This window comes from Pagrus major, chromosome 1 (assembly GCF_040436345.1).
Source record: "Pagrus major chromosome 1, Pma_NU_1.0".
NCBI lineage: Eukaryota > Metazoa > Chordata > Actinopteri > Spariformes > Sparidae > Pagrus > Pagrus major.
Window position 1 is genome coordinate 8,271,835 of NC_133215.1, and position 14,183 is coordinate 8,286,017.

At 41.7% G+C, this 14,183-nt stretch overlaps 1 protein-coding gene across 1 annotated transcript; it reads right to left on the minus strand.

Moving 5' to 3' along the window:
- Positions 1 to 1,602: 1,602 nt before the first annotated feature.
- LOC141005233 (3',5'-cyclic-AMP phosphodiesterase 4C-like) lies at positions 1,603 to 13,844 on the minus strand. Its single transcript, XM_073477037.1, has 16 exons — positions 13,803 to 13,844; positions 12,668 to 12,802; positions 10,950 to 11,077; positions 10,650 to 10,832; positions 10,492 to 10,531; positions 10,274 to 10,344; positions 9,342 to 9,504; positions 8,532 to 8,625; positions 8,268 to 8,425; positions 6,744 to 6,842; positions 6,433 to 6,597; positions 6,145 to 6,244; positions 5,903 to 6,057; positions 5,074 to 5,196; positions 4,797 to 4,979; positions 1,603 to 2,508 (listed from the first exon to the last, which is right to left on the minus strand). Exons 1-16 carry the CDS (start codon positions 13,842 to 13,844, stop codon positions 1,603 to 1,605), a joined length of 2,745 nt encoding a protein of 914 aa, XP_073333138.1.
- Positions 13,845 to 14,183: the final 339 nt, after the last annotated feature.

Sequence of the window (14,183 nt, forward strand, 5' to 3'; positions counted from 1 at the left end):
AGTCCTTTCCATTATCTTTAATTATCGCTTAACCTATTCATTTTTAAAAAAATCCATGGTCCATCCATAGTCAAGTCTATTAAACATCAGAAAAAAGTGAAATAGACTCCTCACAATTTACCAGACAGCCTTTAAATTGCTTATTTTGTTATTAGTTATTCAATTGAAATATATTTAAAGGAAACTGATACGTCAAAATTACAGACATGATAACAGCAAAACTGAAAATTCTTATTTTTGAGCATCAAATTCTGTCATTTTGTTTGATAATTGACAAAAAGACTAACAGATTATAATTAATTTTCCGCCACTTGATTAAACGAAATATTTCACCCTACTTTAAAAAAATAAATAGTAAAATAAAGTGTTACAATCAGCACTACTTACTGTACACGTACGATGGTGGATAAATCCTTTATAGTGTTCTCCAGGGTAGAAAAATGATCTGCAACTGAAAACACCAATCAACTTCAACTTCATTGATCATATTTATTATATGACATCAGCAGATTAAAATACATGTTTATTATGTACATATATGTAACAGGGGTGTTAGATAAAGTGCCAAATACCATTTTTACAAAAACAAAAACAAAAAAATGGGATTAGTGGAAGACCATCACACCCGTTACCCTGGTCCCACAGTTCATTGCTTCACGGACAAGTAGCCCAACATGTCTGGAGGAAGGCTGAATTGCTCAGTGCTGGTCGTGGGACAGTTTGGCACGATTCACCCGGGAATCAAACTCACAGTCTGGGGAGATGTGAAACTGTCGTGATGGGATGAATACTGGGTGTTTATATTTATTTGTATTTATTTTTTTTCAAACATGAACCGACATCGACACGTACGACAGGTCAGCCTTTTTTCGAGCTGGACTGCACCACCAGATATTACTCGGAAATCCAGCATCGTCGCTTTAAGGTTAGTATGTGAGGAGGTTAAACTGTTCTAGACCAGAGCCCAAAGGTTGTTCTCAGCATCCTGTTCACAAGTGGAAAGTTTTTGTAGTAAATATAAGACGACAGACTACACTTTCCAGACTTTTTTTTTTCTCTTTTCTGACAGAGGAAGTTGACATTCTTTTAACAGTTATTGGTCGGTGTGAGTGGTGGTATCTTCCTCATAAACGAGACAGTGACAGAGAGATGATGGGTAGCACTTATTTGCATGTACAGGTTTTTTTTTTTAAGATTCTCAGGAGCTACAAAAGGTCGATAAAACAGGTTACCCCCCCTTTTATTATTCCCCAGTTTATTCCCTACGGCAGTGATGGATGTACAGATACTCGGTGATGAAGACTCTGGTCTTTCTATCACTACCAGTTGATCGAGACGTTGCAACAATCTGGCTGTTCGGGAAGGCGTTCGGGCCAGGTTTGTGTCCGATGCTGTACTGTCCGTCTTCAGTGTTTCTCTGTGAGCTGTAAAGTTTGTTTAAGACGTCTGTAGTTGAGCGTTCACTGGCCTTCAGCTGAGAGGGTCACATGATCAAGGAAGGCGTCTTCGGCTCTTTATTCTCTTCCATGACAGTCATCCTGCGAACTGTCGAAAGCCCTTACCTTTCCTCACCGACCCTTTTAATTCACGTTTTTACACCAACTAACTCTCTTCTTCCTCGTTCACTACTTCTTCTTCTTCTTCTTCTTCTTCTTCTTCTTCCTCTACATCCTCAACAGGCGCCTCCTCCTCTTCTTCTGCCTCCTCTTCCTCTCCAGCATTTTCTGTTTCTCCTACCTCCTCCTCCTCCTCCTCTTTCTCCTCTGTCTCGCCATCCTCTTCTTGTTCTACATTTTCCTCCATCTCTGCTGCCTCCTCGTCTTCTTTCTCTTCTGTCTCTTCCTCCTCTTTTTCCACATTTTCCTCCGCGTCTGCCTCCTCATTTTCCATTTCCCCCTCCACAGTTTCCTCACCTTCCCCTTCCTCGTCACCATCTACCTGCTCTTGATCTCCTTCCTCATCTTCTTTGGCATCTTCATCCTCAGCTGCATCGTTCGCTTCCTCTTCTATTTCATCTGTCTGCCCTCCCTCTTCTTCTGCTTGGTCCTCTCCATGTTCCTCCCCCTCCTCTGCATTCTCCTTCACCTCTTCCTCTTCTTCTCTATTCTCCTCCTCCTCTTCCTCTTGGACTCCGTTGTGTTCGCTATTGTGATTCTCCTCGTCTTCGTTCTCGGTTTCCACATGGTTCTGTTCGTCACCTTTCAGCTCTGCCTGGTCGTCCTGGTCGTCCTGGTCGTCGGCACCGTTATCGCAGATGGCTTCCTGGCCGCTGTTCCTCAGGTTGATGTGGTTGTGATTGTTGTGCTCCAGGTCCTCCAGGGTGAGTTCGAACTGGAAGCGGTCGTGTTGTAGGTGTCTGTCCGGGGGAGGTGAGGGAGACTGGGGCATGGTGTTCAGATACCACTCCCTGTTCTCCTCCAGCGTGTCCAGCAGCTCCTGAGCGTCTGGATGAACGAGGTCGGCCCACGTCTCCCACAGCGGATGGACGATGTAGTCGATGAAACCCACCTACAAAAGAAAAAGATGATAGGTGGTGTGAAAGAAACGATTTGACTTTTTAGGAAATGATTGAGATAGACAGGAAGATTGATACCATTCTCATGTATGTGCAGTAAATATGAAGCTACAGTCAGTTAGTTTAGCTTAGCATAAAGACAGGAAACTGAGGGAAACAGCTAGCCTGGCTCTGACTAAAGGGAACCCCTAAAGCTCACTAATTTATCTTGTTTATTTAATCCAAGTGTAAAAAATTGTGATATCAAGGAAGTCACTGCTATCAACCATTAGATAATCTTGCACCTATTACCCCATGTAAAATCACAAATTGTTGTTTTCACACTTGTGTTTTTGTTTTTAAATTTGAGATGTAACTTTGGACAGAACCAGGCTAAGCTGTTTCCACTTGTTTCAACTCTTTATGCTAAGCTAACTGGCTGCTGGCTTTAAATCTATCGCACTGAGAGTGGTATTTATCCTCTTCTCTAACTCTTGGCAAGAAAGCATCTGAAGCAACTTTCCCTTATAGTAAAGATAAATCCAACTGGCAGAATATCTAAATGAAAAGAAAATACTGACCGTGTGCTCAGAGTGATCATAAAACTGACATGGAAAAATGTCACTGTTTAACATCATGGATATTAAAAGAGGCATAAGACTGGAGCCGCTGCCAGTTGGACATTGAAACAGAGTGTGCTCTTCATACATGCATCCAAAATACTATAACAAAAGATTTAATGACTGCCAGAGTTTATCTGAAGTTATTCCAGGCTTCATTACATATTGGAGGATTTATGAAAAGAAGAATTTTTCATGTTGGGAGACAGTGAGAGGAAGTCTCGCACAATTCAAAACCAAATAATTGGACACATGGATGTTTAGCCATGACAGCAGCGTGGCTTTTGTTTGTTGGTTTGTTGGGTGGCCCACCTCTTTGGTCCTGACTAAAATATCTCAACAACTATAGGATGGATTGTCATGAATTTTTGGACAGACAGCCTTTGGTGATCTCCTGACTTTTCCTCTTGCACCGTCAACAGGTTCACAATTGTGGTTTTGTGTGAAATGTCTCAACAACTATTGCGTAGAGTACAGACATTTAGTCCTTTTCAGAGGGAGGTTTAATAATTATGCTGATTCTTTGACTTATTCTAGTGCTATCAGGTCTAAAACTGATGGCATTCCCATCAGGCTCAGCTGTAAGGTAATTAGCAAGATACATTTGAATAATTTTATTGGCTGCTGGAGGTGTTGGTCCAACTCAGATGGTCTTTTCTGAAGTTGGTGTTGGAGAGGATCTTTGTGTCCCCACTGTTTCTCTTTGCCAATGCAGTCTTCCTGTGTGGTTTCATTTCATCACAGTGCCACGTAACAAAACTCTGTCGTGTTTGTGAATGACACCAACAATGGCTTCAAAAACGCCTGTTTGCACCTCTGACAGTCTCACCATAAACCTAAAATAAGTCCTACATAAAATATATATTTCCTCTTAAGTGCACGCTATGCTTTCAACAATTTTGGCGCTTTACGTTGCCACTAAACAGCCTTTTCCTTTGGCACTACATTCCGCCTGTGCGTAGGAACTCGGACGTTGTGTGGTTGAAGGAATGTAGCGTCATTGCTAAAATATGTCTTGGTGCTGGTACAGTTTCAGCAGTACAAAGCCAAGTAACACACTGACGAGAGATAAGCACCTCATAACTATCACTTAAAGCTTTACCAAAGTGTTGTTTTGTCTTCCAAAGTTGCTTGTTGATGACCCATTTATCCATTTTGTGTACCGTAAGAGAACCCACGTAACATCTTACAGTTTCCAATTCATCAATTTGGATTCGGTGTATTAACAATGACACATTAAGGCCTCATCCGCACATATACAGATATTTTGCATAACAATCCTGTGTTATGGCCGCTCATTCACACGCAATTGGCATTTTAGATCACTAAAACAGGGATTTTTTTAAAATGCAGGCTGTGTGTACATTCAAAACGAAGCATTTGGGAATCAATGACATTATGGCTCAATGCATGCACATGAAACAACAACCTTTGCACCAATGTCATTTTTTTGTTGACACTGTTAGGTTTACAAATCAAAGGTTTTGGATAACTTTATTTAAATAGAATAAGCTCAATACACACATAATCTGACTGTACTTTGGTGTGTACAGAGATATTTTAAGACAAGACAAAGATTTTTCTTTAAAAAATGGAGGGAAAAATATCCATTTAGAAATATATATATCCGTATACATGTGGGTATGATGTAGCGTGTGTGTGAGAGAGAGATCGAGCGTTACCTGACTCTTCTCCACTGACGCAGTGTGTTTGTCACACATGGCGCTGATCTCCATCCCCCTCTCTCGCTCTTTGTCGCCCTGTCGGAAGAACTCCTCCATGATCCTCTCCGTCCACTGTTGGTACAACGGCAACGTCTTGGTGGGGTTGCTCAGGTCTGCACAGTGCACCATGTTCCTCAGCACCTAAACAGGCACACATTGAACAGTGTATGTAACGATACATTCATACAGTGCAGTAGACAGATTTCATGGTCTGTGTGAGCTGAGGACAAGTTACCTGTATCCGTTCTGTATAGTGGTCCAGGAGCAGCACGCCGGAGCTGGTCACCTTCTTGGTCTCCACCATGGTCTTCAAATCAGCCAGTAGGGTCATGTGTTTGGACATGTCTGTGGCCAACACCTGGAGACATGAAGACAGCAAGACAAAACTAGAAAAGAAGATCCAGACTAGTTTTTGTCCTCATCTGTCAAATATAAAACTAAAAATGTAGAAATTGAGTAGAAATACAGACAAAACAGGCTTTAGGTTAACTTTTAGTTTAAAACCGTAACTGTTAAGTGAAGCAGGTATTACAAACAATAGACGGTATGTTTTGGAAGAAATCCAGTTGTTTAACTGGAAGTCCTGAGGAAGCCATATCAAGCATTAATGTAGAGGGGCATTGTGATGCTGCAATGTTGAAAACTATTTGAAAAAACAGATTAGATCGGCTTGATTTTAAATCTCAATGAGATCAAAAACCTAATTTTTAAGAAGGTCCAGGTCAAGACAGGCGGCAAAAAGTTACCGGATAAAAGCAAAGAAAAATCAGAAATAAACAAAATGAACTTGTAATGTTTTGATTAAATAAATTTGCCAAAAATCATCAAAAACAAGGATCATATAAAATGTCAACAACCTTAAAGACAATGTGAGAGAGGGGTCAAATTAGACAAATCTAAAACTATCAAAATAAAAATAATCAGAATCCTCAGCATCAGCAGCCAGAAGAGAAGTAGGTGAGCAACCACAACAAATAAACAAGCTGAAGAAGTTGAATGACATTTTGTGTATTTGTTTATAATTGATCTGCTGTGGTGTGAGATGTGGTAGACATTGTCCTCACCATATCGATGACGAGCTTGCGAAGGCTCTGGCGCTGTCGCTTGGTGAGATTCTGAAAGATGTCACAGTTTTCTTGGTGCAGCAGCTTGAAGCCGACGGCGAGATGGTGGTTCTCCAACACTGACTCATCGTTATACATGAGGGCCAGCTCCGAGTCTGAGCACAGAGGAGGAGGGTGTAAACATGGCTTGTGCAAACATATAAACATATTATACCATTTGTTGCGAGTGTGTGTGCACTCACTGGTGTTGATGAGGAACTGATTGGAAACTCCGGGGTGGTCTACATCATGGATAGCTGCAGCGAACAGAGCGGCGAGGACCTCCAGGTCGGTGAAGACGGCCTGAAAGAGACGAGAAGAAAGACGAGATCAGAGAAGAAGAGGCAGGAAACAGAACTCAGTCACACTGTTGTTAAAAATATAATTTACAACACAATCACTGCGTAGGTGAATCATGTGCCATCTGTACACCTCCAAGCAAAAAGTATGAGTGTGTGCGTGTGTGTGTTTGAGTGTGTACATCCACATACATCAAGAGCAGGTGTGGAAAGGAGGACATGTGTGGACTGGGTGACATCTGCAGCATGGAGGCTGTTGTGGTACGCTACGTTTCCATGGTAATGGTCCTCCAGGGTCATCACATAAGTGACAAAGGTGTCGACTGGGATACGAAACGTCTTCAACAGCTCTCGCTCCTGAGGAGGGGGGAGAGGAGACACGACTTCACACACACACACACACACTCCGACGGGAGAGCGTCATGTAGCTCAGCTAACACACAAACACTTCAGGTGAGAACAGAAAACACACACTCCCACACAGTCGCACTTGCTTTGTTTACCTGGAAGATGGCATACATGATGCAGCTGAGAGGTCTGTTGTTGGAGAATTCTGCGACTCTGAATATGTTAAAACTCCACTTGTCCAGGTCCTCCAACTCCTGCTCCAACACACGCACACGCACACACACACACACACACACACACACACACACACACACACACACACACACACACACATACACACACACAAACATAATATGAGTCAGTCAGTCAACATTTTAAACAAAACAATATAAAATCGCAGAATTTAACATGTGCTAGGCAATGAACCAAATTATCACGCTTCACTTATCAAACTTAATTTACTTTTAATAGAAATTATTCAAAGGAGAAAATCAATGCCAACCAATGACATCAATCCAAAAACTGAACCAATCAATCAATACTGACTATGATGCTCAAACAATTGCTTGACAGGAAGAGAAAAACAAATCACTTGTTCCAGCCTTCTAAATATGAATATTTACTCGATCTCTTAGTCTTGCGTGTTGGTAATCTGAGTACATTTGTGTTTGAGAATAATGAACAGTGAGAATATCTGACCTTGGGATTTAGAAAATGGTTTTGGGCTCTTTTCAGCATTTTCCGACATTTTGTAGACCAAAAAAATTTATCAATTTATCAAGAAAACAATTGTGAGAGAATTCAAAAGTGAAAATACGGATCGCAATATTGCTGGATTGCCATGGAACATTCATGCTCAGGTCAGGATGAATAATCACTTTGGTGATCGCTTAATTTCTCTTTAGCCACATACTATTAACTAATCTTAAGTAGCCTGTTGATATTAGCATTTAGCTCAAAGCATGGCTGTGCCTACAGCCTTGCAGAACTGGCAGCATGGCTTTAGGCTCTCCGTCTTGTTATTTATAAGTAGCATAGTTGCATCTGATTTATGGGCTGCGAAATGAAGATGCAGAACCAGGGACCGTTTCCATCCTACTGTGGGCTTTCCAAACATTTGGTGCTACAGACTGGATGGAATTAAACACGGAGGCGCCGAGCACAAAAAAGCAGACGAAAGGAATCACGAAAGTTTCCATCTTTATGTACTGTGGACATTGTTTTAATACTATGCGCTCAACAACCTGGAGTGGCTTGATATTAGTAGTAAGTCTAAAGCTCTTGTTTGATTTCTTTTTCGATAAAAAATGTAATAATCGAGCATATCATTAACTTTATAATGTTTTCTCAAATGCATGTCCCACAGGAAACATCCCATTTCAGTCTAATTGTGACACTGAAAGAGCCTCAGCAGTAAATCACTAAAACAAGGAAAGCACAGGTCACAAACACACTTTCCTCAACACTGCTTGAAGGAAACATTTAAATAAAACTGTGCACAAGAAATAACTCAACTTTACGTTGCCCCCGTAAATCTGAAAGATGATATTTCCTATCTTGTGTGATCAAGATAAAAAGCATATTTTCAGTGTTCAGAGAGCACAGTCAGAGTTTGAGCAGCGATTGATCTGTGCGACTTATTTTATGTGAGTCAGAGAAAAACAGAGAGACAGCGAGACCTTGGCGAGCTCATCCTCGTGGTCTGTGTTGACACCGAAGCGAGGCATTGAAGTGCTGGAGAGGCTGGAGCTGTGAGACAGTTTCCTCACTCCGCTGATGTGACTCATAGGTTTGTCTTTCAGAGTAGGAGACGGGATTTCCACCTCGTTCTGCTTGTCTACAGGTTGGAGGACAAACACACACACACAGACAGGTTTGTTGTTTTTGTTTGGTAAAGGTCAGAAATGTGATGTGGACAGAAATCAGATTGTGGTCCCACTCACCCATGAAGGTGCTGGAGATGTATTCAGACACCTGGTTACCAGAGCGACTCATCTCTGACAGGTGGGACAGCTCTCTGTTCAGCATCCTCTTAAACTGTGGCAGAATGAGAGCAAAACAGAGTCAGAGATGTGCCGTTTCTCTAAGTTTTAGACGTGACTCCCTATCTAAGTTGGAAAGTGCTCTTTTTCCTCCTCTGTTCAACGTTCAGCATAGACACCAAAGACAGTAGATATTAGAGCTGCAACGATTTATCGATTAGCTGCCAACTATTAAATTAATCGCCAACTGTTTTGATAATCGATTAATAGGTTGGAGTAACTTTTAAAAAAAGGTCAAACTCCGCTGATTCCAGTTTCTTACATATGAATATTTTCTGGTTTCTTTACTCCAGACAGCACAAAGGACAAAACAAGATATTTGAGGATGTCACCACTGGTCTTTGGGAAGCACTGATTGACATTTTTCACCATTTTCTGACATTTTATAAACCCAAAAAACTATATATCTGAGCATCAAAAAATCTGATCAGCCAATCATTACACAGCAACATTTTTGGCAATGATACCTCAGATTTTTTTATTCAAACAAAGATATTTACTGTGGCGGGATGTTCTGATGCTGAGGTGAAGGTAACGATAATCATAAGATGGCAGTAAAATCCTATAAATAAAAATTAGCAGAATATTTTGAAATTACATAAAGAAAAATCTGTTAAAATTAATTTATTTATATTCTTAACCCCAACTGTGCACTAATATAAGCCTGCTGATATATTGGTTGAACTGGTTGGTTCAGTGATGGTTGCCTACCTTGTTCGAGGCCATTTCGCTGACAGAGCGGTGTGTCTGGATGGTCTCCAGCTGGTCCAAGCACCAGTCCAGTTCCTCCAGTGTGTCCAGTGCGAGCTGCTGGTACTGCTGGTCTGATAGTGTGGCCCTGGGACTGACGCACACTCCACCCAGAGGAGACCTCCTGAGGACAGAGATATTAGTTAGACCAAGCACAAACTGCAGACTGACCTACGTTAGCAACAACAAGTTAGCAGCGGTGTATCTTTTTAGATTGAGCTGTTGCATACAATTGCCTTTAAAGGAATAAATAAAGCTGTATTAAAGTGTATTGAATTCAACATCGGGAGCATAAAAGATACAACACTGAAAATGTGCTGTGAGAGTGTAATCTCTATAAACAGATATCTGGACACAAATGCAGAATCTGTGGGCAAGAGACAGATTGATGGAATTGGAAGCGTTCTGGTTTCCACTCATGTTTGAGTAGGCTTTGTTTGCATGCAGGTAAACACTTTGTGTCGAGCCAATTTTCTTTTCCTAGGATGGCAAAGGAATGATCGGCTCTCCTCTGACTGGTGAGAACTTTTTGCCTTTGTTTGTTTGTTTGTGCTTTGGTTAGGCATGAAGAGTGATGATTGATTAGGGTTAGGCTAAGAATATCAGGGAAAAACAATATTGCCTGTATAAAGATCAACAGAGGTGGATTGCATTGACCAGCTTGATCAGCTGTTCTCTGACAGTGATTTAAAATTACTAAATCAAATTGCCAATCGGACTGTAAAGAATGACCAGAGTGTGATATGACATGCATGCTAATAATGATAAGTAGAGGTATTTTTTAAGGTCTCATATGCTGTAGTAAAGTATACTGTCGTCTAAATACCTCTATGAATGGTTACACAAATGACAAACTTACTATCTACATATCAGGACAATGAAGTTATACTGACTTGACTGTTGGGGTTGAGACGTTGGCAAGAATGGTGAAGTTGCTCCGTACTGATCGTAGACTGGCCAGTACCTAAACAATCACACCGCATTACATGATATATAGAGACTAACCTCGAGAAATATCAAATGATGTAAACATTATGAAACATTTTAGAGAATATATAGTATATTGATGAATAACAGTAGATCCATAATTTATCTATGTTGCAAAACTCACTTGAGCAAAAGGTGTGACAATGAAGTCCTCTCCTGTGTGCCTGAGAGAGACAGGGACAGAGAGTTGAAATTAAGAAATGAGGGTGATGTTTCTCCTGAAAACACAAATGCACTCTCCCCCTTTCACTCATTCGTTTTGTCTTTCTTCCTGAGTCTCACCCTTCACTGGCGAGGGAGGAGTTACGTGAAACCGTCTTGGGCGACATGTCGTAGTCCGAGTCAGAACGGTAGAGGAAGGACTCTCTTCTCTGGCCCTGGGGAAAGGAGGTGTGCAGGGTGAGGCCTGGACTCTGCGAGCCAAGCGGGGTGTGACCTGGTGACACACCATTTTCTGCTTCATAACTAGAGCACGAGGAGAGAAGGAAAAAGTATGATGGTTAGAGAGGAAAGAAATGAAACATCCAGCAAAGCTCCCTGCAAGGTGAAATAACCAGTGGTTTCAAATAAAGCTGCGTGAACCTGTCAGTGTCTGCCTGTGTGATGGAGATGCGTGGTGGGATGCGGAGGGGAAGAGTTGTTGGACGTGACACATTGTTGAGGACCTCTGGTGATCGAGTGCGGTCCCGAGGGCGGAGCCAGCAGGGAACCTGTAGAGTCAGAAAGAAGGATTTGTAGGTGATACAAATGACCAGTTGCTTTGCAGCACAATTCACTTTTGACTGGTCTGAGATCATTTGATTAAATGCATATTTGTGCATGTAGTGTGTTTAACGTTTAGCTTTGTGGTCGTAAATCATTTCTTGATTACTTGATCACATACTTTCAAATTGCGTTGACCATTTTTATGTGTATGCGGTACGGTTTTATTTTGTATTTGTGTGCTTTTTTCTTGTCAGGTGCAATATGGAGTTGAAATTAGGAAATAATCCCAATATTTCCTTCAATTACCAGATTTCTGAGATAAGTGATTTTTTTTTGTCATTTGGCAGCAGCTGGACTGATTATCGGCCCTGGCTGATTATCGGGCTGATATTCAGCATTTTTCCAATTTCTTTACCGGAGTATACTGTATACATTTTAGGCTTCATTAAAATACATGATATGCTTATATGATATAACGCATTAATATATTACAAATGTACCTAATAGTACCTAAAACTACAACATTAAAATGCTCATTTATTTGTTATAACATTGTGCTTTAATAATGTAACACTGTGACAGGAGCCATTCTGCATAACGAGTATTATTACTATTTGATACCTCACGTACATTTTCTTGATAATACTTCTGTGTAAGTTTTCTGCTCCAGTGTATCATTATGAAGTAAATGTTGACTGCACAATGTAACGGATATAGAATAATGCAAACTTCAGCGTTTATATTGGTTACCTATAAACCTCAGTATCACTTGTCTGCCACCGGGCACCCTGGAAAAGGAAGGTTTACTGGCGATCTATTTCTATTAGAGACTAAATGATTGAATGAACTCACGTTTTGTCTTGTGTTGTTGTTATTTGTGACTCTGAGGAAAACGGAAACGATCCAGTTATCTTTGCAACAGAAGTGCCAACAATAATACCACTTAGAAACGCTAGGGGGGAAAAGTTGTCTGTCGCAACTAGAGTATCATTTATTTGATGAATGATGAATGTATGTCCAATATTTTATCTTTTAGCTCTGTTTTCCCCAACTCCTGAGAAAAATAAATGAATCCAGCACTTTCTTCACCAGCTTGTAGCAAACGTCGTCTGTTTACAGGCAGGCAGATTATTTCCCTTAAAACAGCTGCATAAACTCAACAGTAAAGCTGCAGGCCATAAAACCAAAACAATGAGCTGAGGAGTGGGGAGATCGTTCTCTGTAGGTTGGTCACTACGAGACTCCTTCTACATTACACATAGTCATTCGATCTCTTGTTAATAAAAAAGATTGATTATTGAGCTTTAATCTATCAGAACGAACATCAATTCTGCATAAAATGTTCTCAGCCTCACTTTATTGTAGCGTGGTAATGCATTTTAAGCACAGATTGATTACCTCATGAAGTAATTTCACTGTATAGAAAACTAAAGGAAGCCAGTGGATTTCAAAGATGTAAAACTCTGCCGAATCAACAATAACGTCGAACATTTAATATTTTGTTTACCTGAGGGAGGGAGGTTTATGGGGGACAACAGCTAATTTTTACCCCAGAACCACACGCAGGTTAATGCACCCATGCTTTCACTCATTACCTGGAGACTAGACGAGAGTCTTCTGCTCCTCCCTCTGCGTAGCTCAGCCCCCAGAGTGGCCCCAGATGTATAAGATCGGCTGTAGCGAGATGACTCCGCCTTCTCCCCAGCACCTGTTATATCTGTGTCATTGCCCTGGGAGACAGGGAGGAGTGCAGGTGAGGGAAACAGAGTCGAGGAGCGAGAGCGATATAAAACACTTTTTTTTTTTTTCTTGCTGTATGTGTGTGTATAATAATAAAAACTCAGAGTCAGTAATTAAAATGAAGGAAATCGCCGCATATGATTGTCATTTTGGCACATTTACTAAACCATATTGATTTTCCATATTCAAATTCTGAGGAGTGAAGAAACTTCCACAGAAACACACACAATAAATTATCAATGTGTGTGTGTTTGCATGCATGTGCGACCGTGCGTGTGTTCGGCTACATGCGTGTGTGTGTGTGTGTGTGTGTGTGTGTGTGTGAGAGTGTGTGTCTGGGATGAGGCCTCCACAGACCGAGCTCTTAGAGGCTGATCTGCACTGCAGTACCGTAGCAACAAAACACTAGGGGAATGGTAGCAGTTGCTAGGCAACAGTGCCGTGTTGCTTCCATGCTGCGTTTGATGTCGTCCAGACCCAGATGTGGAAAGATGCTCACATCCACACGCACACACACATACAGTACACACAGACATACACATATGTATCAGGCACCTGCTCAGCATAATCGATAAAAGAGCGTTTGAATAATGAAGGCTATTATGTCCTTCAGCCAGCATGTTACCGTTAAAAGAAAATAGCTCATTTACATCGAGCACTCATTTAGCTGGGGCTCATTTACATAGAGGACTGTGACTGACTGAACTGTTCACAGTGTGCGAGTGGAGGACGGAGGAGACGGACTGTCCACTCTGACTTCTGAGTGCGTCCAAACACCTTCGACGACAAGAACAAAGGGAGCCTCGGTTTGTGTGAAAGTCATCAGACAAAAGGTTTGTATGCCATCGTAAGCATTCAAGAAAACCCACACACGCACAGTCTGCCCTGCCTGGTATATACATGGAAATACACGGAAACTCATGCAAACAAGAGGGAAAGTTAGCTGATTGTCTGCCGTACGTGTCTGGTTGTTTATATTCTCCTTCTCACCTCTTCTCCAGTCACAGACAGCACGCTGCGGCTCTTCTTCATCCTGATTGGCTCGTTCTGGGCCCCAGGGCGGAGCGTTCCGGAACCCAGGCAGCAGAGCAGGTGGAGAGCCAGGACCGGAGAGGTCAAAGGTCACTGCAAGGTCAAACCGGGGTCAGACCGGGTCACAACCGGCCCCCATCGGAGCTGACTCAGCCAGCCAACCGCCTCGCTCGCGCTCTTGTCCACACCTCAGCGTTCAGGTGGCTGAAACTGGGCGTCCAACCTGCCGTTAAACGCTAAAGGTGCATTTATGTGGCCCTCAGAGGCTCCAGGTTCGGTCGCTGATGGGTGACCTTTGTTTGGATCTATTGTTTGTTCACAAGTTGAAAAATTTAAAAG